This window comes from Musca vetustissima, unplaced genomic scaffold (genome assembly GCF_032173495.1).
Source record: "Musca vetustissima isolate MV318-11 ecotype Yass unplaced genomic scaffold, APGP_CSIRO_Mvet_v1 utg285830, whole genome shotgun sequence".
NCBI classification, from domain to species: Eukaryota; Metazoa; Arthropoda; class Insecta; order Diptera; family Muscidae; genus Musca; species Musca vetustissima.
Genome location: NW_026879191.1, coordinates 1 through 25,862, shown reverse-complemented (window position 1 = coordinate 25,862; position 25,862 = coordinate 1). Strand labels below are relative to the sequence as shown.

Below are 25,862 nucleotides of genomic sequence, written 5' to 3'. Positions count from 1 at the left end.
TAATCCAGAAAAATCTGTATTAATTTGGCTATGTAGAAAATGACGCATTTTTTGGTGTTATTTTTAATGGATTTGCATTTTGAAGCGATTGCTCGCAATATATACTGCACTGTTTTTTTACGATTTAAAAAAATTAGTGAATATTTTTAATATTTCCGAACTTTCACATAATGCTAATTTTTTCTTACATAACACCAGTTTACATATGTATGACAAAAATGTATTAAAACTTCACAATTTCCTTTAATCATATTTGCCAATTTTTTGAAAATCCGTTAAGTAGTCGCTGAGTTATTTGCATTTGAATTCAACTATGTTCCGAAATACACTCTACTATTCGGTGCTGGGCACCTGTTACCGAAAAATGATAAACCACACAAAAATGCATTTTTAAAAGAAGGCAAATTTTTCGTTCGTGATGGCTGGCTGTTGGTTTGTATACACAAATTATAGCATACTTTTAGGAGTCAAACAAAACACCGTCTGTATGTAGTCTGATATGTATGTAAATTGATAGGGTGATTGTTTTTATGCACACATTTGATGCAACATAAATTTGCATACATACACACACATACATACATACACCACATATATATATATATATATATATATACAAAGTAGATGATAGAAAAATTGCCGTTTTTAAAAACTCGATTTTTGTGTGATTTTTCATTTTCAAGTAACAGGCGCCCAGTAGCGAACAGTAGGGTTTATTTTGGAACATGGTTGAATTCAAATGCAAACAACATAGCAACTACTCAACCGATCTTCGAAATTTTTGCACAAATAGTTCAAGCGAAATCGAAAATTTTATTCCATATAAACCATTATTTAACTTTATTTTAACGATTATTTAACTTTAATTTTGGTAGTATTCCCAAATTAGAGGTAAATCTCCTGGACAATTTAATGTTAGAGGTTGTAATATAAAACCCAGAAACATAGGTAACGAAATTCGATATATAGAAAATTTTACATATATGGGTATTACATTTTAATATTTTCAAATTAATGGTCTATTTCCCCAAAAAATCTATATTTTTGGAGAATGTTGTTAAAGGGAAAATATTCTCCATGAAATTTCATTATAAGTCACCGAAAATATAGAAAATGGATTATTTTTGGGTTAGTTTTTATTACATTTAAATAGGAGGTTATTTTTTGGAAAGGAACACATTTTAGGAAGATGCTACCAATGAAAGAAATGTTCTTTATAAAATTTCACTATAAGCCACTGAACATAGGAAACCTGTAGTTGTAATATAAAATCCGGAAACATCAGTAAACAAATTGGGTATATAGAAAATGGGATATTTTGGGGTTTTTTTTGAAAATGTGGTATTTTGAGGTTAGTTTTTAGTATTTTTCAATAGGAGTTGATTGCTTACAAAATAATACATTTTAGGGGTATGGTACCAATGGAAAAAATATTCTCCATAAAATTTCACTAAGTCACCGAACATGAGAAATCCACAGGAATGATATAAAACAGACAAATCTAGGTAAACAAATTAGGTATATAGAAAATTGTTAATTTTAGGGTGATTTTTTAATCATTTTTAATAGGAGGCGATTTCTTGCATAATAATTTATTTTAGGGATATGGTACCAACGGAAGAATTGTTATCCATAAAATTTCACTATAAGTCACCGAACATGAGAAACACGTAGCTATAACATAAATCTCAAAAACATCAGTAAACAAATTGGGCTATACATAAAGGGGTTATTTTAAGGCTAAGTTTAAAGTATATTTCAATAGGAGGCGATTTCTTGCCAAATTCTATATTTCAGGGGCAATGGAAGAATTATTCTCCATAAAATTTCACTATAAGCCACCGAACATAAGAATCTCGTAGCTATAATATAAATCTTAGAAAGATCAGCAAACAAATTGTGTATATAGGAAATTGGATATTTTGAGGTTAAGTTTAAAGTGTTTTTCAATAGGAGTTGATTTCTTACAAAAGAATACAATATAGGGGTATGGTACCAATGAAAGTATTTTTCTCCATAAAATTTCACTATAAGTCACCGAACATAAGAAACTCGTATCTATAATATAAAACCCAGAACCATCAATGAACAAAATGGGTATATAAAAAAATCAAATTTCTGGAAGTTACTTTTTAGTATTTTCAAATTGGGGTTATTTCTATAAAAATTTTAAATTTTAGGGGTATGTTACCCATGGAAGAAATATTCTCCATAAAATTTCACTATAGGTCACTGAAATACGAAATCCGTAGCTATAATATTAAAACCAGAAAATAACCTATTTGTATGGCTATTGCAATTATAGGCAATTTTCTTTTCTCTTTTCATAAAAAGCTACAAAGCATTTATTGATTATATTTTGAATATATAGTATATTTGTATTTTGTTGTTGTTGTAATTTTTATAAGTTATAATTGTCGTATTTGTTTCGTATTTATTGTTTCTTAAAGGCTACACATATATAAATCTTAAGACAAGAAACAAAACTAAACGAAAAAATGTTTTTTTTTTCAAGCACAGCTAATAAAGTTTAATTACGGGATGTTTTGTTAAAGAATTATATTCTTTCGAGGGTTTTCGTTTCTCTTCGTATAATAATATTTAAATTTTATCGAAAAATTAAATTTCGTTTTTATATACTTTGCTGCTGTTGGTGGTTGCGAAGTTTTCTTATGTGTACTTTGTAAAATCACGATTTGTGTTTTGTTTATTTAAGGCTTCCGCAGAACGATCATCAATATCGGCATGTGCGGCAGTGGCGCCACCTTGGACCTGGTTTTCAATGAGCTGTGAAATAGATAAAAAAAATTTAATAATATTTAAGAAATATATAAATACAAACACCTACCTTTGCCCTAAGTCTTTTAATGCTACGCAATCTTTCCAGCCAATTGGAAGCATAGGGATTTTTCTTTTGCAGACTCTGATAGACATTGGAGGCCAACTAGAACAACAACAACAAAATAATTAAATACGTTTTCGAAAATCGCATCTACCATCCTCTTAACTTACATTAGCATGCAATGCCAATTGCCTTGCCAGCAATGGGGCACTTTTATCCGATACAATTTTCGGTACTGGATGATAAACAAAGGTGGCTATCTCGGGACGTACTTTCACATAAATTCGATTGGTATTTAATTCCAAGGGTTCCACAATGACACAGGCATAATTAAATTGACCCTAAAGGAATTCGAAAAAATACATTGGTTAACAGGGCACACGAAGTGATCTCTTGAGCTATACTCACCGAAATGGTATTGAGGTTATATTCTTCACCACTTTCGTTGTAGATGATGTTGACGTAGTCATTGCCAATATGTTTCTTCTTTTCGTTGCAATTGGGATCACTTTGTAATTTCGTAGGCATTAGGGTGGCCACATGGAAAGTTACCTGGAAATAGAAAAAAAAACAGATTAAAAATTTCAATTTTTTCTGTCGAAAAAAATTCGCCGTAACCTCAGTTCCAACATTTGGCCTGAGGAGCAATTTCTTTCTATAGAAAAAAATCGCCGTGACTTCAGTTCACCTGAGGTGCAATTTTTTCTATAGAAAAATATTCGCCGTGACTTTATATTGAACTGAGGGCGGTATTTTTTTTCACTTGCCTGCACAATATCATCCTTCCAGACATAGGTGAACTTTCCATCCGCACCACATGTATCCAGAGTAATAAATAGATTATTTTGTGCCGCCTCCTTCAGGCTAACCAATGTCCCGAGACCCCGCAAGAACTCCACATACCGAGTACTACCGTGTGAATTTCTCAAAATCTCTACAACATTGTTGCATTGACCCTGACCAACATATAGTACTCCGATTTTATGTGTTTCAAATGGTGGTGCCAAATCCAAGAGGCTAACGGCGCTCATTTGTTCCGGCGGTACCTTAATCGGTGTATCTGTAACCTGTACATGACCCGTATGATACAACTGCATGAAAATAAAACTTGGATTGATGCATAGCTTGGTATTCAGTTGGGGTTTGTTGTTTCCGAACCGTGAGAAGGAACTGGTTGTGGGTCGGGTTTTGCCATTATTAACTTCCCGAACGACAGATATGGTTTTTGAACGACCACGCATTTCACCATTGTTGTAATCATTGTTGGAACTGCTGGTACCTCCAGTGGCCGATGAGGCCATATTAACATTGTTGCCCCCACTGCTGGACTTGGCGAGGCCTTGATGCGAACCAAAAGAGGTGGATTTCACAGCGGGAGCATGGGTCTTTTCCATGCGTGGTGAATGTTGTGGAGCCGGGGAGAGAGGAGGTTTGTTGACAACCTTCTCATCTGCTGCTCCACCTCCCCCTGTAGATTTCAACGAAGTTGAGGAAGCAGATTGTTGTACCGGAATCTGACCACTTGAACCTTTTTGACTAACATCATCGGCTGATAGCTGTTTGGGTGGTAAGGTACCAGCTTCCGGAGCCTTAAGGGTGCCATCATTTGTTCCCGCCACATTTTGTGGTGGTGTGGACCCGGCAATCTCTTCGGGTATAGCTTCACAGCTAACTTTGCTATACTGCACTGTTTTCTTTTTCTGTTGTACCTGTTGTAGTAATTGTTGTTGTTGCTGGTTCGGATCAGTGGACGATGATGATTCCAATGCCGTAGTAGATTCCTGACCCAGTGGGGCTGGTTTATTTGCCAAGAAGGTGTTACGCCAACTCGAACTCATTTCGGGACTTGAATTAACCCGGCGAACCGGTTTACGGGCCCGCATTTCCCCTCCATCGATATTCATGTACTCCTCATCGGCCTCCCCATCACTAACACTGCCACAAAGGGCTTCCTTGCCACGTTTTCCGGTAGTCTTCTTGGGTATATCAATGGCTGCGGTACCCGCAGAGGCCACTGCCACAGCTGAGGAGGATATTTCCTCCTGCCTTAACAAAGGCCTTGTTTTCGAAGTGGATCTTGTGCGACTCTCCTCTTCACTTTTGTTGCTATCCTGCTTGGGCATCTCCACAGGTATTGGTGTGGGTGTTCGATCCTTTGAATCACTGGAAATATTCAAATCACTTAGATTTTCACTTTGCATAAAATCGGGACCAAATACCCCTCCCTGTGCTGTGGGGAGAAACAGCGAAACCATGCTACTGAAGGGCACCTCATAACCAAAACATTCATTCGAAATGGGATTTTGGATGCGGGTGATCCATGAAATGTTGCCCGTCGGACGGCGTATAAATATCTCAGCCCAACCGGTACACGAGCGTACACAAATCGGTGAGGCACAAACACTCGAAGAGGACAGCGAATTGCCCAACAACGAAACACAACTACCACCCACCCCCAAATCTGTGCTACCAGCCTCTGGGTTAGAGCCTCGACGTGAAAGTGCCTCGAGCGAAGCTGTAGAACTATTAGAAGTCTGTCGTTGTGTGGTGTGCGATGTCGAGGAGGAGGAGGATGTTAAATCGGTACTTCCCGCCGATTCATTACCACTACTATGCTGTAGTGAGACTTTGGTATAACGATGTTCATAGGTGGGCGGGGCCGCTTGATTTTGTTGATTTATTTCCGGTGAAAGGGGTGTGGTACCAGGATTTGTATCGGTACTACTTTTGGGGCTGAGCGTATAGGCTTTACCCAGCTGCGAACATCTATCGCATAGGCCATTACGTGTTGGTGCCGATGGACAGCCGGACGTGGTGATAGTAACAAGATTATGACCCACCAGCCAGGTTTGAGAGTGGCCATCTTTCAGGAGATGCTCCACAGCGGGAAGGCTGGAAAGGAAACAAACGAGAAAGAGGAAAATTATTATTGAGAAAGAGTCGGAGAGCATCTCAGGAAACCTGAACAGAGGGTAACCTGAGGTCTTGCCGATTTTTTTCTATAGAAAAAAATACGGAAATCAGGTGAACTGTGGTCAGTTCCGACCTCAGTTTGAACAATGTATTTTTCTATTCTATTTTTCCAGACTAATAGTTTCTATAGAAAAAATACCGAACTCAGATTAGAAATGAGGTTTCGACGATTTTTTCTATAAAAAATACCGACCTAAGGTCTAGCCGAATATTTTTCTATAGACCAGACTAGAGAAATACCGGTCAGAGGTCTCGCTAATTTGTTGTTTATAAAAAATATACCGATCTAAGGCCAAGCCGATTTTTTTCTCTAGATAAAAATTATCGAACTGGATCTCGCCGAATCGTCCCGCTGAACTTTTTCCGATGTATCAGTCTCGCCCCTGAAGTAAAATTTTTTTCTGAAAAAAATACCGACCTCAGTTATCCTGAGAACTCGTCGATTTTTTTAATACCAACCTCAGGTTATCGGAGGTCAGCCGATTTCGACATCAGGGTTAACTGAGGTCGCCTATTTTTCGAAACAACAGTGACATATTTTTTCGAGATCTCAGTCACGCTGAGTTCGGTATTTTTTCCATAGAAAAAAATTTGGACCGCCGAAGTTTTTTCGATGGATCAGTCTCGGCTCTAAGGTAGATTTTTTTCTATAAAAACATGGGACCTGAGGTGATCGGAGGTCTGGCGATTTTTTTTAATACTACCTCAGGTGGTCGGAAGTTTCACGATTTTTTTAATAAAAAAATGCGTCCTCAGGTGATCGGAGGACTCTCCTATTTTTTCTATAGAAAAAAGTCTCTTTAGGTTAACAGAGGTCTCGAACCTTTTCTAATTCTATGTATTATGAAATATTCCGTCCTAGTACCTACCGTTTAGGCAATGCCGAACATGGTGAAAAAGTGTGGCGAGCCAAAAAATCAATACAAGTCTCGGCCAGTTCGGCATGAAAAGATTTCAGGCTGGCTGTCATTAAGGGACGCATTTCCGAATCACTACGACCCATGGCAGAGGTGTTACGGCTACCCCGCTCTGTTAAGCTGGTACTTCGTTTGCGATTCGACGAATCCTCATTTAGACTGTTGAGGTCCTGACGTTGTATGTTGCGCGATAGCTTGTTGATGTCCTCATACAGCATGCTGGCGTTTGATTGGATGGACTGAAGGAGAAATTCAGATTGAAATAGAGGTATAGAAGGGAAGGATGGGAGTTACCTACCGATATGATATAGGTCACACAATTTTTACGCAGCTCCAATTTACATTTCAAAAACCAACCGGCAATGACATGATGAGCCAGCGAAACAATATAATGATCATAACGATGTGGTTTGGTATAGGCCAGGGAAATGGCAAAGACATACATATATTGGCGTGGTGTGAAATTCGTGAAGAGGTCATTGGGTAGGCGACTGAGAACTGAAAAAAAATTATTCGAAGTGATTCAGAAAAACCAAAACTATTTTTATTTTAATTTCTTACTTGACAAAAATTCCAATACCGATATGGCCACCGCCGGGGTATCGGACATTTTCGACATTTGCAGCAGAATATCCGGCAGCTTACGCATCAGGGCCTCGGGCATTTCCAATATAATTGTGGTCATGGTATTTATACAAATATTTGCAATACCCGAGAGAATACCAATTTTCAAGACCTCAATAATTTTATATTGATTTGAGGGTTGAATATATTGATGATAGATTACCAAGGAGGCAATGGCCGGCAGGACCAGGGAATTCAATTCATCTATGCTCGATTTATAGGTTATATGTAAGGTCTTATTGCTTTCAAAAATAATTTTAAACAGAGCAGCGGCCAGGGATTCGATGTCATTGCCCTGAATCAAAGCCTTATTTTGCATTATTTTCGGCAATTCCTTTATTACCAATTGGAAAATTTGAAAATCTGAAAGAAATCCAAACCAAATTAGTTATGAAAATATTTCGAAAATTTTGTTCGTACCCCTATCCTTTTCCAAACACTTGACAATCATTTCACAGGCCCGTTTTATGGAAATGGTGGTGAAATGGGGATTGGGTACAATTTGATCATGACCCGATAGCTGAGACATCAACTGATGCCGGGGTTGATGATGATGTGCGGAAATATCGTGGACCGCCGGCATACTGGAATCAATACCCAAATAATAACTATATTTGATATTATCATTATTAGAGGGATCGGGAAAACCAATGTGATACAGGGCATTGGCTCGGGCCTTTAACATCCAGGAGAAGATCTGAAAAAAAGAAAAAATATGAAAGGGGTTCTCTACAAAAAAATCAAACTTCGGGTCCGTTTTTCTAAGGTCATATAAAATATGACCTCTAAGTTCATTAGAGGTCATATTTTTTCCTATAGAAAAAAATCGGCGAGACCTCAGTTCCGACCCAAGGTCGGATAAAAAAAATCCATAAGTCCTCGATTTCGATCTGAAGCTGGAACGGCGAGTCCTCAGTTCCGACCTGAGGCCGTATTTTTTTATAGAAGAAAGAAGTGATACCTCAGTTCCGATCTGAGGTCGAATTTTTTTCTACAGAAAAAATGATGAGACCTAAATCGTCTTGAATTCAGTTCCGACCTGATGTCTGTGAGACCTTAGATACGATAGCTAAGTTCCGACCTGAGGTCGTATTTTTTTTCTTATGGAAAAAATATGGGGAAAAGATACCGACCTCAGGTCCGATCTGAGGTTGTATTTTTGCTATGGGAAAAAGTGGCGCACCTCAGTTCCGACCTGAGGTCGAACTTTTTTTTATGGAAAACAGCGAGACCTCAGTTCCTACCTGATATCGGAATTTTTTTCCATAGAAAAAAATCGGGCAAACCTCAGTTCCGATATGGGGTCGTGTTTTTTCTATTGAAAAAAATCGACGAGACCTTAATTCCGACTTGAAGTCGGTATTTTTTCCTATAGAAAAAAATTGACAAGACCTCAGTTCTGAATTTTCGAATTTTTTTCTATAGAAACAAAGTGGATGAGATCTTAGACTGCACCTGAGGTGCAGTTATTTTTTTCCTCAAAAAAAAAAAAAAAAATGTCAAGACCCCAGTTTCGCCCTGAGGTCTGTATAATTCCGAAGTTTTTTCTATCCTATCTCAGGTCGTAAAAATTCGGCTAGACCTCAGATACGACCTGAGATAGGATAGAAAAAACTTCGGAATTATTTGTTTCCCCCTGTTCAGCTTCCCCGAAACTCACCTTATACCTCACCACATTGATCTGCTCAAAGACCTTGGGATTATTATAATGCAACTCCAGATGGCCAATTAAAATATTGAAAATCTTTATGGCATGAGCCGAAGGTAAACGATACAATTTCACTAGGAAAACCTCAATCAGACCATCCACAGCTTGCACAACATCCAAAATATCCTGTTCATTTTTAATTTCCACCCCGTTTAATTTATACTGTTCATAGGGACGATTTATGATTTTCTCCAGTAGATCCAGCAGTTCACCGCATCGCTTCGTATCACAGTGACGGGCAAAATTAATTAAAGCATTTGCTACGGCACATCGTAATTGGACATCTGTCTCATTGCACACTTGACCGAACAGCGGCAGTACTACACGTTCTAAAATTTCCTCCTCATAGCAGGAACGATTTAGATCCATAATATTCACCAGGCTTTGTATGACTTTAATCCGTATCGGAGTACTGGACATTTTATAGAAACGTTGAACAAATGTATTCAACAGTTGTAACCATTCCGGTCGGGTGGCAGTTATTTTCGATGAACGATAATCGATTAGCAGCAAAACTGATGCTTCAGGACGATTTTCCGCCACACGTTCAATGAGATCATATATGCGTTCATAATTTGCTAGAATTTTTGTCTTTTCATCCTGCAACAGCTTTTCGATGCAATTGATATTCTCGTGGAAGTGACTTTTCAAATGTTTCAAATCATTCGTGGTGGTGGAGACACGTTCTGCAAAGAGAGAGGTAAAAATAAATCAATTAGTTTCGGAAGTTAGACTTGGAGATTTTTTGTTTGGACTCACCATAACATTCAATGTTATCGACTATGGCTGACATTATATCACATATACGATCCCAAATGATTTCCGGTAATTCCGATTTATATTTTGTTATAACAATGTGTATGCCCAAGATGACCTCATAGGTGACACAGACATGACGGCTATCCAGAGCCTGAAAGAAAAAAGGAAACATACAAAAATATATGATTTTTTTTAAGGTTTCTTAAAGTTGCCAGGCGGAACTTTGTGTACCGAAAATAGATGAGGATTGGCATATAAGGGATATTACATAAAAGTCGATCCCTATACCGACAATATTTTCAAGGAGATATTGTAAAACAAAAAAATCCCTTAAAATCCAAAAAGTGCCAAATTCCTCAAAATTCAGAAATTTGGAGGTTAGGGTTATATGGGAGCTATATTTAAAAGTGGGGCGATATTAATCATTTTTGGTAGGAAGATTATATACCTAATGGGAATTCAAAATTTGAAATTGTAAAATATACAAAAATTCCTCAAAATTCGGAAAATTTGAGGTTAGGGTTATATGGAAGCTATACTTAAAAGTAAGCCGATATTGCTAATTTTTAGTAGGGAGATTTTCTACACAATGAGAATCCAAAATATCAAATTGCAGCCAATTTGGTTGTAAAATGTGCCAAATATCTCAAACTATGGAAAATTTGAGGTTAGGGCTATATGGGAGCTCTACTTAAAAGTGAACGGATATGTATAATTTCTGGTAGAAATATTTTCTATACAATAAGAACTCAAAATATCAAATTACAGCCAATTTGCTTGTAAAATGTACAAAATTCCTCAAAATTCGGAAATTTGGGAGGTTAGGGTTATGTGGGAGCTATACTTGAAAGTGGTGCGATATTGATAATTTTTGGTATTGAGATTATCTACGAAATGAGAACCCAAAATATGAAATTGCAGCTAATTTCATTGTAAAATGTGCCAAATACCTCAAAAAACTGAAAATTTTAGGTTAGGGTTATTTTTGATAATTTTTAGTAGAGAGATTATATGCCTAGTGTGAACTTAAAATGTCGAATTTCTGATAATTTGGTCGGAAAACTTGTCCAAAATCCCTAAAATACCGAATATCAGATCTTACTGTTATATGCGATCTATACCTAAAAGTGCATCGAAATTGATCATTTTTGGTATGGAACTTGTCTACACAATGAGAACTAAAAATATCAAATTACAGTCATAAAAGGAGTCTTTATAGACCCCTATAAAGAAGTCCTTATAGACTCCTATAAAGGAGTCTTTATAGACTCCTATAAAGGAGTCTTTATAGACCCCGATAAAGAAGTCATGATAAATTCCTATAGAGTCTTTATTGATTCCTATAAAAGAGTCTTTATAGACTCCTGTAAAGGAGTCTCTATAGACTCCTGTAAAGGAGTCTCTATAGACTCCTGTAAAGGAGTCTCTACAGACTTCTATAAAGGGGTCTATATAGACTCCAATAAAGTCTTTATAGAATCCTATAAAGCAGTCTTTATAAAATCCTATAAAGAAGTCTTTATAGACGCCTATAAAGGAGTCTTTATAGACTCCTATAAAAGAGGTCTTTATAGACTCCTATGAAGGAGTCTTTATAGACTCCTATAAAGGAATCTATATAGAGTCCTCTAAATAAGTCTTTTGAAGACTTCCGTGAGGATGTCTTTATAGAATTAATAGTTCCTCCTCGTTGCCCTTGTACTCCATATTGTAGAGTTCTGGTAATTCCGAATTCTGTTAGTCTAACTAAACACACAAATAAAATAAATTAATAACTTTTTGGAGTCAAATTTTTAATCCTATTTTCTACTTACCCTCAAAAAACTATTCAACACCATTGAGGCATAAAATAGCGGTGATACTTGAAATACCAGCGGTGCACCAAATATATTCATATTCAAATGAAATACAGCACCCCTCAGCAAATATTCATCTTCGTATAGAGAACGATCATTTAGGATGTTACACATCATTTTCATGGAATGATAACCCAGTTCGGTGCCCAGCAGATTTTTCATGATCTGGAAAAAAAGAGAGGGAAAATATTAAATAAACTAAGTTTTTAAATTTTTATTTGTAAAGAAATATATATGTGCGATAAAATAAACACCCAGAGAATTTAATTCAGGAGTTCTCATGTGATTCTAGACTGATGATGTTTATATTGTCTTATTTACAGAGGGGTCTATAAATACAATTTGGTATTTTTGTGTTCTAAAACCATACTATAAGACAGTTTCACCAGCATTCCTAAAGTAATTCTTAGCATGTTCAGTTTTTTTTTAGATTCACATTTTACATAAATAAAAAATCAAAGTTTGTTCTGAATAAAATAAAATAAATAATAAAGGCGTTAAATATATTGTAATTATTTCTATTAAAATGTTGATTTAAATTATAAATTTTAACGATTTTTTCTTATGAAAAAGAATTTCCTTTTGATTTCATCAACAGACTGTTTAATAACAGCTGTTTGTTTCACTTATTATTAAGAGCTTAGTTCTCTTGTTTCTCTTTGTGGTAACAGTAACTGTTGTGCTCTCTTCATTGAATAAAGAACTCTTTTCTCTTTGTTTACATTAATTTAACCGTTGAATAAATAAAGTGTTAACTGTTTACTTCTACTTGTTTGAGGGGGGAGAACAGATAGTATAACAGTAGTAACACCCACTAACCCACTAACCCCCTCCCCACCTCCTCCTTTCAGTTTATTTAATAAACAAAAACAAAATGTTCCCCCAACAAGCAGTTGTTTGCTTCTTATTGCCCCCACTCAAAGTAACTTTTTTGCTCTTTGGATCGTGGATCTCTTTGCCTTCATTCTCTCGCTCTTGGCTTTGCTTTGTTTTGTTTGTTTTTGCTTTCACATATCAACAATCAAGCCATATCTCCTTCTCTGCTCTGTTCTGTTGAGTAGATTAATGTCAAAAACATATGTGAACGAGCCACACACTTAAAAAGGCAAGAACGAACATTTTAGTTTGACAGACAGCTTAAGATTAAAAAAATAACATACGGCGATTTTAATAAAAATAATAATAGAAAAAATTGTATGTTGTAATATTTAATCGATCACCTTGAAAAGATAAATAAAAAAGTCAAAAAAATATTAAATTCTCTGCTTCGTGTTCCAGAAAGTGTGGGGAAAAGTCAGCTGTCAAAGCAGAGGGCGTTGTTTACAAGTAAAGGGTTGTTGTTGATAAGAAATTGAAACGTATTATTAAGGTCAAACAAAATATTGCCGAGCAAGGTGAATGCAAGTTCAGGTAAATTTGGTAACAATTAATTTGTTCATATTTCTATAAATCTATTCTTTCGCGGTATGGGCCAGGTGTGGCAATGCTTTATCAATCAAAATAATATATAAATAAACTTTGCTGAGCTCATAGGTATATCGTAAAATCAACCCGTTTTGATATGAGGATCAGTATAATCACAAGTGGGCCGATAAGTTCCGGTGGTCGTCTCAACAATGAAAACTGTTCTTTAGAAAGAAAGTACAAATTTGGGGCCAGGTCGCAGATTGTTATGAAATGTATACTACATATTGTTCTAAGGATCCCGATTACAATGGTACATTTTTTTCTTACGAAAATCTATACGGACCTCCATAGTTCCACTGAGGCCCTTGTCACCCTATATTATAAAATTTACACAGGCAGTATGGGTATCAATTTGAAGCGGTTGAAGTCCTAATTAGAAAAATTTAACTATTATTGAATAGAGAACCTCCCTACCTAAAATTATCTATATGGATCCACGTTTAAGTATAGCTCCCATATAAAAGTACGCCCAGATTTACGATATTTTAAGGAGTTTGTACACATTTGCCAACCAAATTGGCTGTAATTTTATATTTTGGGTTCTCATTGGGTAGAGAACCTCCATACCAAAAACTATCTATATTGGCCCACGTTTAGGTATAGCTCTCATATAAAAGTACCCTTAGATTTTCGATATTTTAAGGAGTTTTGACTTATTTTTCAGGCAAATTGGCTGTAATTCGATCAGTTGGCTTCTCATCTGATATAAAATGTCCCTACTAAAAATTATTAGGATTGGTACATTTTTAGGTGTAGCCTCCATACAACGTTGCCTTCTGATTTTCGATATTTTAAGGTTTTTGAAAATATTTTCAAATCGAATTGTTTGTAATTTGATATTTTGGGATTTCATTGGCTACAGAACCTCCCTACCAAAAAATATCTATATGAACCCACGTTTAGGTATAGCTCTCATATAAAAGTACCATCCTATTTTCGATATTTTAAAGATTTTAGACACATTTGGCAACCAAATTGATTGTAATTTGATATACAGGACTTTTATTGGGTAGAGAACCTCCCTACCAATAATTATTTATATCGGCCCTCGTTTAGTATAGCCCCATACAACGGAACATTCCGATTTTCGAAATTCTTACGATTTTCCGACAAATTTCGTTGAAATTTCATATTTTGGCTTCTCAATAGTAAAAATCGGTCAATTTCTAAAAAAATCGAAAAAAATCAAATTTTTTCTAAACGAAAAATTTTCCAATTGTTTTTCTTTTGACGAAAAAAAAATCCGAATTTTTTTCTATGCGAAAAAATTTTTTCAGAATTTTTTTCTATGCGAAAAAAATTTTTTCCGAATTTTTTTCTATGCGAATAAAATTTCCGAATTTTTTTCTATGCGAAAAAAAATCCAAATTTTTTTCTATGCGAAAAAAAATCCAAATTTTTTTCTATGCGAAAAAAAATTTCCGAATTTTTTTCTATTGGCGAAAAATATTGTTTCCGATTTTTTTCTGTAGACGATCTTTTACCAAATTTTTTCTATGCAAAAAAAATATTTCCTTTTTTATCCCTTTTCCATATTGTTTATTTTCAGAATGTCCGAAGAGAAGCGCATCTTGTGCGTGGGTATGTGTGTCTTGGACATAATTCATGTATGTGCAGAATATCCGAAGGAGGACACAGATAGACGTTGCCAAAGCGGTTATTGGCAGAGGGGTGGTAATGCCTCCAATAATTCCACGGTGCTACGTAAATTAGGGGCACCCTGCGAATTTCTGGGAATGATAAGTACTTCGCCAGCATTTGCCTTCCTCTATGAAGATTGCCGTCGCCGGAATATCAGCATAGAAAACTGTCCAACCACAGATATGGATCCACCATTTTCAAGTATAATATTGGTCAAGAGTAAAGGTACCCGAACCATAGTACATTCAAATCCCGGCTTTCCGATTTTAACCTTTGATGATTTTAAGAAAATCAATTTGTCCAACTACACCTGGATACATTTTGAGGGTCGTAATGTTGTGGAGACACGACAAATGACCGTGAGGATTCAGGAGTATAATCAGGGGGTAGAGGAGACTGGTGACCGGATACAAATTTCCGTAGAGTTGGAAAAATTAAATCGTGATCTTTTTGAATTAACCTGCGGAGTTGATGTGGTATTCGTATCCAAAGATATTGCGGAGCATATGGGTTGGCATACGGCCAAGGAGGCGGTGTGGGGTGCCATGGAGATTATTCGTGATATGCAGGAAAAATTGGAAGGAGGTTCGAACGTCCCTTTGCCCAATATCATCTGCCCTTGGGGTTCGGTGTCTACTGATTGTTTAAGTTCCGCGGGAGAATATGCGTCTGTGCCGGCTTGCCATGTAAATGAAGTAATCGATTCGTTGGGTGCTGGTGACACCTTTTTGGCTGCCTGCATTTATGCCCTACAGTATCTGAAGCGATCGCTAAGGCAAGCTGTTGAATATGCCAATCAAGCGGCAGCATTTAAAATTCAGCATCGAGGCTATGATGACCTCGAAACGTTTGAGTATCAAGAATGAGCATGATTTTGAAGTTTGATAAAATTTTTAGAACCTAGTCCTGACATTCCGAAATAATTACAATAAATGTGATATAAACGAAACAAAAATTTTTAATTTTTCGAAAAAATTCGGAAAAAAATTTTTTTTCTTCAATAGAAAAAATTCGGAAAAAAATGTTTTCGAAAAAAAATTTAACATCGAAAAAAATTCTGAAAACATTTTTGACATCGAAAAATCCCGAAAACATTTTTTTCGACATCGAAAAAAAATTTGGAAAAGATTTTTTTCGACATCGAAAAAATTCGGAAAACATTTTTTTTTGACATCGAAAAAAATTTTTTTTTGACATCGAAAAAAATTCGGAATAAAATTTTAGTCAATAGAAAAAGTAGGTGAATTTTTTTCACATAGAAAAAAATCGAAGAATAAAATTCGAAAAAAAAGATTTTTTTTCGGCACAGAAAAAAATCGGTAATTTTTCCTTTTTTTAAATTGAAAGGAGATTTTAACTGATGAGAACCCAAAGTATAAAATTTCAATTTCGGTCGGAAAATATGTCTAAGAACGGTAAGAATTTCAAGGGCCGATATAAATAATTTTTGGTAGGAAGTTAATTTGCCCAATGAAACCCAAAAATATAAAATTACAACCAATTTGGTTTGAAAATGTGTTCAAAATCCTTACAACATCGAAAATCGGAAGGTATCGTTATATGGGGACAATACCTCAAAGTGGACCCATATTGACAATTTTTGGTAGGAAGATTTTCAACCTGATGAGAACCCAAATGATCGAAATATAAAGTCAATTCGATTTTGAAAATTTGTACAAAATCATTAAAATATCGAAAATCGGAAGGTAACGTTGTATGGCTACACCTAATAATGGACCAATGCTGATAATTTTTAGTACGAACATTTTCTATCAGATGAGAAGACAATTAATCGAATTACAACCAATTTGCCTCGAAATTCGTCCAAAATCCTCAAAACTGCGAAAATCGGAAAATACTTTCATATGGGACCTATACCTAAACACGGGCCGATATTGATAATTTTTAGTAGAGACAGTCTCTATCAGATGAGAAGACAAAATATCAAATTACAGCCAAATCGATTTGAAAATGTGTCCAAAATCCACAAAATACCGAAAATCGGAAGGTACAGTTGCATGGGAGCTATACCTAAAATTGGAGCAATAATCATTATTTTTAATAGAAAGATTTTCCACCTGATGAGAACTCTAAATATCAAGTTACAACAAATACGGTTGAAAAATGTGTCCACAATAGTCAAAATATCGAAAAAAGGAAGGTAGCGTTGCATGGGGGCTATACCTAAAATTGGAGCAATAATCATTATTTTTAATAGGAAGATTTTCCACCTGATGAGAACTCTAAATATCAAGTTACAGCCAATACGGTTGAAAATGTGTCTACAATACTCAAAATATCGAAAATCGGAAGGTATCGTTGTATGGGGGCTATATCTAAAAATGGACCAATGATGATATTTTTTAATAGGAACATTTTATATCAGATGAGAAGTCAAATGATCGAAATACAACCAATTTGCTTGGAAACTAAGTCCAATCTCCTTAAAATATCGAAAATCTGAGGGTATTTTTAGATGAGAGCTATACTTAAACGTGGGCCGTTATAGCTATTTTTTGATATGGAGGTTCTCTGCCCAATGAGAACACAAAATATAAAATTACAACCAATTTGGTTGGTAAATGTGTCGAAAATCTTTAAAATATCGAAAATCGGAAGGTACTTTTATATTAGAGCTATACCTCAACATAAGCCGATAAAGATAGTTTTTGGTAAGGAGGTTCTCTATCCAATGAGAACCTAATAAATGAAAAATTTTTTCGTCTATAGAAAAAATTCGGAAAAATTTTTTTTTCGTCTATAGAAAAAAATTCGGAAATAATTTTTTCGTCAATAGAAAAATATTCGGAACAAATTTTTTCGTCTATAGAAAAAATTCGGAAAAAAATTTTTTCTTCAATAGAGAAAAAAATTCGGAAATTTTTTTTCCGAATTCGGAAAAAAATATTTTTCGTATAGAAAAAAATTGGAAACATTTTTTTTTCGAAAAAAAATTTGAGAAAATGTTGTTCGAAAAAAATCAGAAAAAAAACAATTTCGAAAAAAATCGGAAAAAAAAAATTTTCGTATATTCGAAAATGTCCCAATCTTTATTATGCCTTACGAAATTTTCTATAACTATTTCCAGTGACTTCTTTAAAGCCGTAAAAAAATGAAGAAATCAGATTTTCGATAAAAACAAATTGTGAATCATAATTACTTTATTTTTTTTCTAATACGCATATAACTGTCTGAATATCTTTTATCTAAAAAATAAAATCTTTATTGCGGAAAAATTTGTTGTTATTTTTTTTTTTTTTTTTTTTTTTTTGTTGGTATCGTGTTCTGTACTCAGACGATCGATCAGTCAGTAATTGGCCGGCAATTGGCCCATAACATTTTTCTCAACCCAAAAAAAAAAATAACAACAAGAAAAAACATGTTCGGCGATTAATAAAATTAAACGATAAGAATATTAAATTTGTTTTTTTTATTTTTTGATAATTTTTTTTCAAAATACCGTGTTGTGTTGGTTATATATAACAATGCGTATCTTTGACAAGACGAAGAATTAACCACCCTCTGTTTTAAACAAAAACGAAAAAATTGAATGAATTTCTTGGAAGAATGGATTTTGTGATAGGAAGTTATCACGATTAAATTCTTGTTTTCGCTGGGAAAAAATAAAATTTGAATATTTCGATCATAAAAATATTTTGTTTGATTAATGGAGTCAATACCAAAAATGGGTATTTTTGAGAATGACTCAATTTTTGGCGGGACAGATAAAATTTTACAAAAAAGTCTCCAAAAGGGGAAAATGGATTTTAAAATTAATTTTAGGATTGCAAATAAGCATTTTGGCGAAATTTTGAAGTGCCTGGAGAGTTTGAAAAAATAATTACAAAAATTGATTTTTAAATATTTTTATTGTTTTTATTCTTAAATTTATGAAAATCAGCTCAAAAATAATATTTTAGAATGAAAATTAAATTGAAAATAAAATAATTTTGAAAGTCTCCATTACTTTGTACACATAAAAATGCCCAAATATTTAAAATTTTTAAATTTTTTTTGCAACATTTTAATTAAAAATCACTAAAAAATATTCAAATGAAGTTTAAAAATATTTTGAAAAAAAGTAAACGATTTTTTTGAAAGTTTCCAATTTTTTGTAGAGTTAGAAATGTTTAGAAACTTAATTTGTTGGACCTTGAAAATGTTATAATCAATTTTTTTATTAAAAACATATAAAAAAATCAAAGGAATTAAACAAAATTTTGAAAAAAATCAATTCTCCAATTTTTGTAGAGTTAGAACTGTCCTGAATTTGATACTTTTGTGCATTGAAAATGTTCTAAACAAATTTTTAATCAAAGATCACTACCAAAAAATTCAAACGAATTAAAAAAAATATTTTGAAAAAAATTAAACGATTTTTTTGAAAGTCTCCAATGTGTATTTATTGACAAAAAATGATAAATATTGATCTTTAAAATATAAATAAATCATATTCGCAAAAATTTGAAATCTCTCCACAACCTTTAAAAAGTCTCCACTGTCAAAAAAATCATAAGGTTGTGCATTGTTAATTTTTTTTAAAAAATTATAAATTGTTATACAATATTTGAAGGCATTACAATACATTTTACAGTTCTTAAAAAAAATTAAATTAATTTTGAATTTTTTTATATTTTTTCCATTTTTTTTTTAAATTTAATAATGCCTTGATATGTCTTTATTTTGGTTTAATTTCATAAATTTTAATACCTAGGAACTGAAATTTGAGGTAATTTTCCAAGTCTCCACTTTTTGGATACTTTAAAAAAATGGGTGCAAATAACTGAAATTTGGTGCAATTTTCAAAGTCTACAAAATTTTCAAAAAGTCTCCACTTTTTGGAGAGTTTAAAAAATGTAAGAAATCTCGATTTAGTATATCACGAATTCCACAAAAAGGTCAACCACTCAGGTGAAAAATCAATTCGTTAAGAGAGATATGAAATTATATAGGAAATATTCTTTGCAATCCGGACAATATATTTTTAGTTGAATTTTGAAAAATAACGGTAGTTTTTCTTTTCGTTGTACCATTTTCGCGTGGAGAGTAACTTGGGCATATTTTTATTAGTTTTAGAGTGTCATTTGTCGTAAGTGTGAACGCTGTTAGCTAAAACAATATCAATAATAAATATTAAATTCAAATAAAGTAATATCTTACTAAGAATTACATATATATAAACCTATACATATACCAAGAGAATCCCGTGGTAAGTGCAGTTAAATAGTGTAAGAAAATATGTAACGCGTGCGTGACAAAATTAGCATATGTTTCTATACAGACTCTAATATGAGAATTTTTTTTTTTGATAATACTGTTATGTGTGGATCTTGAGATGACAAATTCAAATAAAACAAAGTTTGTCTTCTATCTCCATCGAACAAATTTATATCCGTCACGCACATGTTACATTCTTCCTCAATAAGTTGCTTTAGAACCGAATTTACAGACAAAAATGTCGTCCATAACTGCATAATGATTTACCAAAGTTCTTGGGGCCACACAAAGCTATAATATCCTGACAACATAGTTGTGTGGGGTATAAGAACTAGCATTTTTAAAACATTCTGTTTTGAATTTAATTTTTTTAGTACATGTGTGTGTAACAGTGCGTTACGAGTGTAACATGTGCGTGACGGTGTTCAAAGTTAAAAAAGTATATCTTAGAAATTTTTTTCTCAAAAAAATTGAATGTCAATATAATCTTGAATAACCCATTATAGCTGTAAAAAAAATCCGCAATTTTATCTCCAGCCAATTCGCAGAAATTTCATATCGAAACTGATATCCAATTTTTAAAGGGAAAATTTTGTAGCGCGTGCGTACGCTAATTTTTTCTTAATATCTCCGACATTTACAAACATATTTATAAAAAAATTAGCAGGTATTGTAAAAGGCGTAAAACTATTTAATAAAAATTGCGAAACAAATTTCGGAAACAAATTTTTCTTAACTAAACAAACGATTATATTTCACACGCTGTAACAGTGCGTGACATGGAATTCGTGATATTTGAAATCAATTTTTACGAAAATAAAACCATAATTCATAATTTTTTTTTTAATCTCCACAAATTTTGAATTTTTACAACAAATTTTGAAAGTTTTTTTGGTTATGGAGACTTAAAAATTCATTGGAAAAAATTTAAATTTTACACCAAAATGCTATAAAATGATTTTTGGGGTGACTTAATAAATTAAATTTTGCAACATTTTCAAATCTCCACAAATTTTGAAAAAGTCTCCACTTTTTGGAGACTTTTAAAAATTGTCCAAAATTAATCAAATAATCGTATTTATGATGTTTTCTACAAAAATATAATAAATATAATAATAAGTCTCCACTTAAGAAAAAATAAAAAAAATTAAATTCTCAAAAAAAAAATATTTTTAATAAAAAATAAATAAATACAAAATATTTTTCAAAAAATATTATTTATTTAGGGATTACCCATGATTTTTATTATTTATGGTATTCAAACAAAATCACCTGCACGTTTTCTTTGCGATAATTTTCTTTTTTTCAAATAGCTACCCACCCATAAAAATAAATTAACTTGTGATTTATTTAGACACGATTCTATTTTCGATAGACTATCACTGGGTCAATCTAGACATGTATGGATAACATTATCGTAGGTCCAAATGAACTATGGACTCAAAATGTTTACAATATTAATTTAATTAAAAAAAAATTTTAAATATTTCCAAGTTCTTGGAACCCACATTTTCAATGTAAATATTGCCATGGAATTCCAAAAATGTTCGGAAGGCTTTGTTTCTTTAGAAAGGGAATTTCTTAAAATTTTGTTCTGATAACAAAGAAACAAAAAAAATCAATATTTCTTCGCATAACTTAGCCATGACTCAGTAACCTGAGAAAGACAGATTTTTTGACAGGTTCCAATAATTCGCCAGAATACCCTGTTATAAATTTTCGAAAACCTTTCAAATATCTCCCCCAGAATTTGTTTCCTACTAATTTGTCGAATTAATTAAATAAATCGAACAGAAAAACATGTTTGATAACAGCCATCTCTATTCTAGATAACAAGAATGAAAACATGGATACCTAGCATGTGTAACCCGCCAATAACCCGCCAACTTTTTTACCAATAATTCAATATTTCTTAGAAAGTATGAAAAAGAGCAGATAACGCTCATCTTTTGCGTTTTGGATTTTATTTCTTATTTTGGTTCGGCATAAACTATAAAATTTGGCAAACGGAAGTTATCAGCGGTCTGGTTCCTGTGAATATAAAAAACAAGAACAACACCATCTACAACAAAAAACTGATATTAAATACAATCAATAATTTGATTAGATTTGGAATGGAAAAATCATTTAAAAGAGTTTGAGGTCTGGCGATCGGGGCACAGTTCTAATCAAACAGTTAACAGAATAATAACAACCAACAGCGGGGCAAAATCGAGCAAAATACTAAATTTTCAGATATTTTGCTCTTTGCACCAAAAAGAAAAGTGAAAATTTTTTGAAAAAATTCGAAAAAAAAATTTTTTTTTTTTTTAAAAAAATTCAAATAAGATTTAAAAAAAAAATTAAAAAAATCCACAATTTTGAAAAAAAAAATTTGTTTTAACCAAATACCAAAAAAAGAAAGAAAAAACAATGCAATTTGCCAAGCACCTTCTAATTTTTGCCAGCCTATTGGCCATGGGCCATGGTTTGAGTCTTCCACAGCTACGTGAATCCATTACCGAAATTGTAAGTATTTGGAAAACAAAAAAACAACAACAACAAAGTGTGAATTTAGAAGATATAAAATAAAAAATTTTAATTAAAAAAAATTGAAAAAAAAATAAAATTTTGAACAATTTTAAAAAGTCTCCACTTATTGGAGATTTCAAAAAAACCGCCTAAAACGAGTGCTGCTATTGAAAAAAGTTATTTTCAATTAAAAAAAATGTTTTTATTTAAAAAATCTACAAAAATACATAAAAAAATATTTCTGACATTTTTATCGTGAAATTTAAAAGTCTCCACTACCTAAATATGAAAAATACAGAATTTTTTGAGATTATTTAATTTCAGATTTGTTCAGAAGAAGATTTAATGAATTTTAGCGATGAAAAAATACAATTTCCGTGGAGTTTTGAAAAGTCTCCACTTTTGGAGACTTTTTAAAAATTGCTGGAAATGCTTTGTAATTTAACTATGATTCATAAAAAATTATTCCTAAATTTTTTATCGCGAAATTTGAAAGTCTCCACTACCAAAATGCGGAAACTATAGAAGTTTTTAAGATTATTTCATTTCAAATTTGTTCAAAAGAATTTGTAATGAAATTTAGAGAGCAAAAAATTAATTTTCCGTGCAATTTGGAAAAGTCTCCACTTTTGGAGACTTCTTAAAAAACACGGTAAATGTTTTATAATTTAACTACGATTCATAAAAAATTATTTCTGAAATTTTTAGCATAAAATTTGAAAGTCTCCACTGAGAAAATTCGGAAATTACTGAATTTGTTGGGGCTATTTTAGTTTTAAATTTGTTGGAAGAATTTTTAATGATTTTTGGCGTTCAAAAAATAAATTTTCCGTGCAACTTTGAAAAGTCTCCAATTTTGGAGACTTTTTAAAAAAACACTGGAAATGCATTTTAACTTAATTATAGTTGATAAAAAAGGGTTTTGGAATTTTTTTGATGACATTTTGAAAGTCTACAATAACCTAAAACCGAAGTTAGGGCACATTTTGAAGTAATTTCAATTCAAAATTGTTGAATGGAATTTTTAATGATTTTTAGTGGTAGTAAAAATAAAATTTTTTAAATAAATGTATAATTTTAAATATATAATTTTAAAAGTATTAACTAAATTTGTTTTAATTTTTTTCTTCCAGGCCCAAAATGTCTTGACCTTGTGCAATGGCCGCCATAATGACACCCGTTTTGCCGACTACAATGACTGCCACAAATTCTATGTGTGCAGCAATGGCATTGCCCACGAATACAATTGTGATGAGGGTTATCATTTCGATAAGTACACCCTCTCCTGCATGGATGGCAGCGATTGCCAAAATAAAGAATTCCCCGATGAATGTGTCGATGGCAGGGTGCGGGCCGTTGAAGGTGATTGTTTCATTTACCAGTCATGTGTCAATGGCCAATATCAAAATATTAAATGTCGTACGGGTCATTACTTCGATGCCTCGAAGTTGTCATGCCGACCCATTACCTATAATGCCAATTATAAATGTAATTGTGTTGTGCCCGATCATACGGTTATGTCAAATTTCGAAAATTGTGAAACCTATTATGTGTGTGAAGATGGTGAAGCGGTGCTGAACAAATGTCCCTTGGGTGAATATTATAATGCCACCTATAATACATGTGTGGAGGATTTGGATGGTACATGTCTGATGGAGCCGACAAAAGCTCCTCTGCGCCAACAAATGGAAAAATTTGCCAAGACCGCCGTGGAGAATTTGTGTCAAAATGTAGCCGCAGATGAGGTGGCATTCTATGGTTCCGACAGTGATTGTAATCAATTTTTGGTTTGTTCCATTGGCCAGCTATTCGTAAAGAGGTGTCCTCAGAACTTCTATTTTGATGCCAATTTGAAATATTGCATATTCGATGGCGAGCATAAATGTCAGGAGAATGGTCAGTTGGTGGCGGCCGCTAGCAATGCTGAAGAGAGTCAAACGATTCCCGTGCCAAAAGTGCTTGTCTCACCCCGAGAAATTTTATCTGGTCTTGTAAAATATTGAAAACAATATATATTTGAAAATTAATTCATTTGAATAATATGATTCTCGTCTCCTCACTCTCTCTCGCTCTCAATGTACCTGGATTTTTTTTATTTTCTTGAAAAATTAGGCCTTGGTCATTGTCAAGTTTTAGATTTTAGTTTTAGTACTACACATAATCATTATATATAAACATAGTTTTAAGCCCCCCTATATAAAAAAGTAATTGTATAATTTAATCAACAAATAATAAAACAAAAAGAAAGTATTATTTATTTGCAAAATCGAATGGAATGTCTAATCTTATCGTAAAGGTTTTGTGTGTTCACACACCATGACAGACACAGGTGATTGTTACCAACCTCAACAAGAAGTTTTTTTTTTTGGTTTGTTTTCGAAAAGTTATATATTTCACTCTAAAAACCCAATTTTGATAAGCCATGATTGAACGACAGGTTGAAAGAATTTCCAATGACATATTGTTAAGATATAATTTAGTCAAGAGCAGGACATTAATCTGGTTTTTGACAGCTGCAAAAACAAAAAAACAAACTAACAAACAAGCAACACAAAGGGGCTATTGATTTATGTGGCCTTTTTATTGAGGGGTAATCTGAAAGATTAAATTTTTGGGGTAAAGTTCTTTTGTTCGGCTACTAGACATTGTGGCGGGACAGGTAGTATGCAGATTTTGTAAATTAATATAGGAAAAAAAAACTAAAAGTGAACTCGAAGTTCTATTTTTTATGATTTATTTGAATTATTTTTAAATGATGGTAAAAGACCCACAACCAAGGCCGCTAGAGGGTTAAATTATTCTACAAAATTAATCCTCATACGATACTGAATAATATTCCCATAGACTTTATAGACCCACAATATAAGGGTGGTTCGGAATAATAGGCATTTAAAAATCTCTATTACTAAATTAAAGATTTTTTTAAAGTAAATTTTAAATTAATGGAAAACTCATCGAACATCGAAGGGAAGCGGGTTGATATTTTCTACAAAAATGTTCCTCATGATGTTATAAACAATGTTTCAGAAGACATCCTCTAGATAAAATGAAAGATTACAAGGATTTTGTAGCTACTTTAATTGTTCAATGAATTATTTTAATTAATGTTTTTAATGTTCATAAAAGATCCGTACTTTTGGTTCCTAGAGGGTTAATATATTTTACAAAAATAATCCTGATACGATACTGGATAATATTCCTGAAGACATCAAATACCCATTATATACGGGTGGCCCGGAATCATATTACAAGGATTACAGCGGTTCAATGAATTATTTTAATTGAATTCATAAATGGCCATAAAAGTCCCATACCCACGGTCGCTAGAAGGTTTATATATTCTATAA

At 33.1% G+C, this 25,862-nt stretch overlaps 3 protein-coding genes across 3 annotated transcripts; 2 read left to right on the top strand and 1 right to left on the bottom strand.

The window, feature by feature from the left end:
• Positions 1 to 2,670: 2,670 nt before the first annotated feature.
• On the bottom strand, positions 2,671 to 12,092 carry LOC133323984 (tuberin-like). Its single transcript, XM_061532884.1, has 13 exons — positions 12,045 to 12,092; positions 11,638 to 11,844; positions 9,824 to 9,974; positions 9,017 to 9,750; positions 7,777 to 8,053; positions 7,294 to 7,719; positions 7,031 to 7,230; positions 6,685 to 6,971; positions 3,610 to 5,734; positions 3,251 to 3,394; positions 3,013 to 3,183; positions 2,849 to 2,944; positions 2,671 to 2,787 (listed from the first exon to the last, which is right to left on the bottom strand). Exons 1-13 carry the CDS (start codon positions 12,090 to 12,092, stop codon positions 2,671 to 2,673), a joined length of 4,983 nt encoding a protein of 1,660 aa, XP_061388868.1.
• Positions 12,093 to 14,696: 2,604 nt separating this feature from the next.
• Positions 14,697 to 15,653, top strand: LOC133323983 (ketohexokinase-like). Its single transcript, XM_061532882.1, has one exon. It carries the CDS (start codon positions 14,697 to 14,699, stop codon positions 15,651 to 15,653), a length of 957 nt encoding a protein of 318 aa, XP_061388866.1.
• A 6,763-nt stretch (positions 15,654 to 22,416) lies between these two features.
• On the top strand, positions 22,417 to 24,470 carry LOC133323982 (peritrophin-48-like; the record flags this gene model as incomplete). The annotated part of the gene is made up of 2 exons (XM_061532881.1): positions 22,417 to 22,512; positions 23,649 to 24,470. Coding segments are annotated over exons 1-2 (918 nt in total), but the record flags the coding sequence as incomplete, so codon positions are not given.
• Between the last annotated feature and the right edge of the window lie 1,392 nt (positions 24,471 to 25,862).

What these genes read in the sequence shown, in the direction of transcription:
- LOC133323984 (XM_061532884.1), bottom strand. Translation starts at nt 12,092, where the DNA reads ATGCTAAGAATTACTTTAGGAATGCTGGTGAAACTGTCTTATAGTATG. An exon ending in TGTTCGGCATTGCCTAAACG is followed by an intron (nt 5,735 to 6,684) that starts GTAGGTACTAGG and finishes TTTCCTTTCCAG; the next exon opens with CCTTCCCGCTGTGGAGCATC. An exon ending in TTAAAAGACTTAGGGCAAAG is followed by an intron (nt 2,788 to 2,848) that starts GTAGGTGTTTGT and finishes TCTATTTCACAG; the next exon opens with CTCATTGAAAACCAGGTCCA.
- LOC133323983 (XM_061532882.1), top strand. Translation starts at nt 14,697, where the DNA reads ATGTCCGAAGAGAAGCGCATCTTGTGCGTGGGTATGTGTGTCTTGGAC.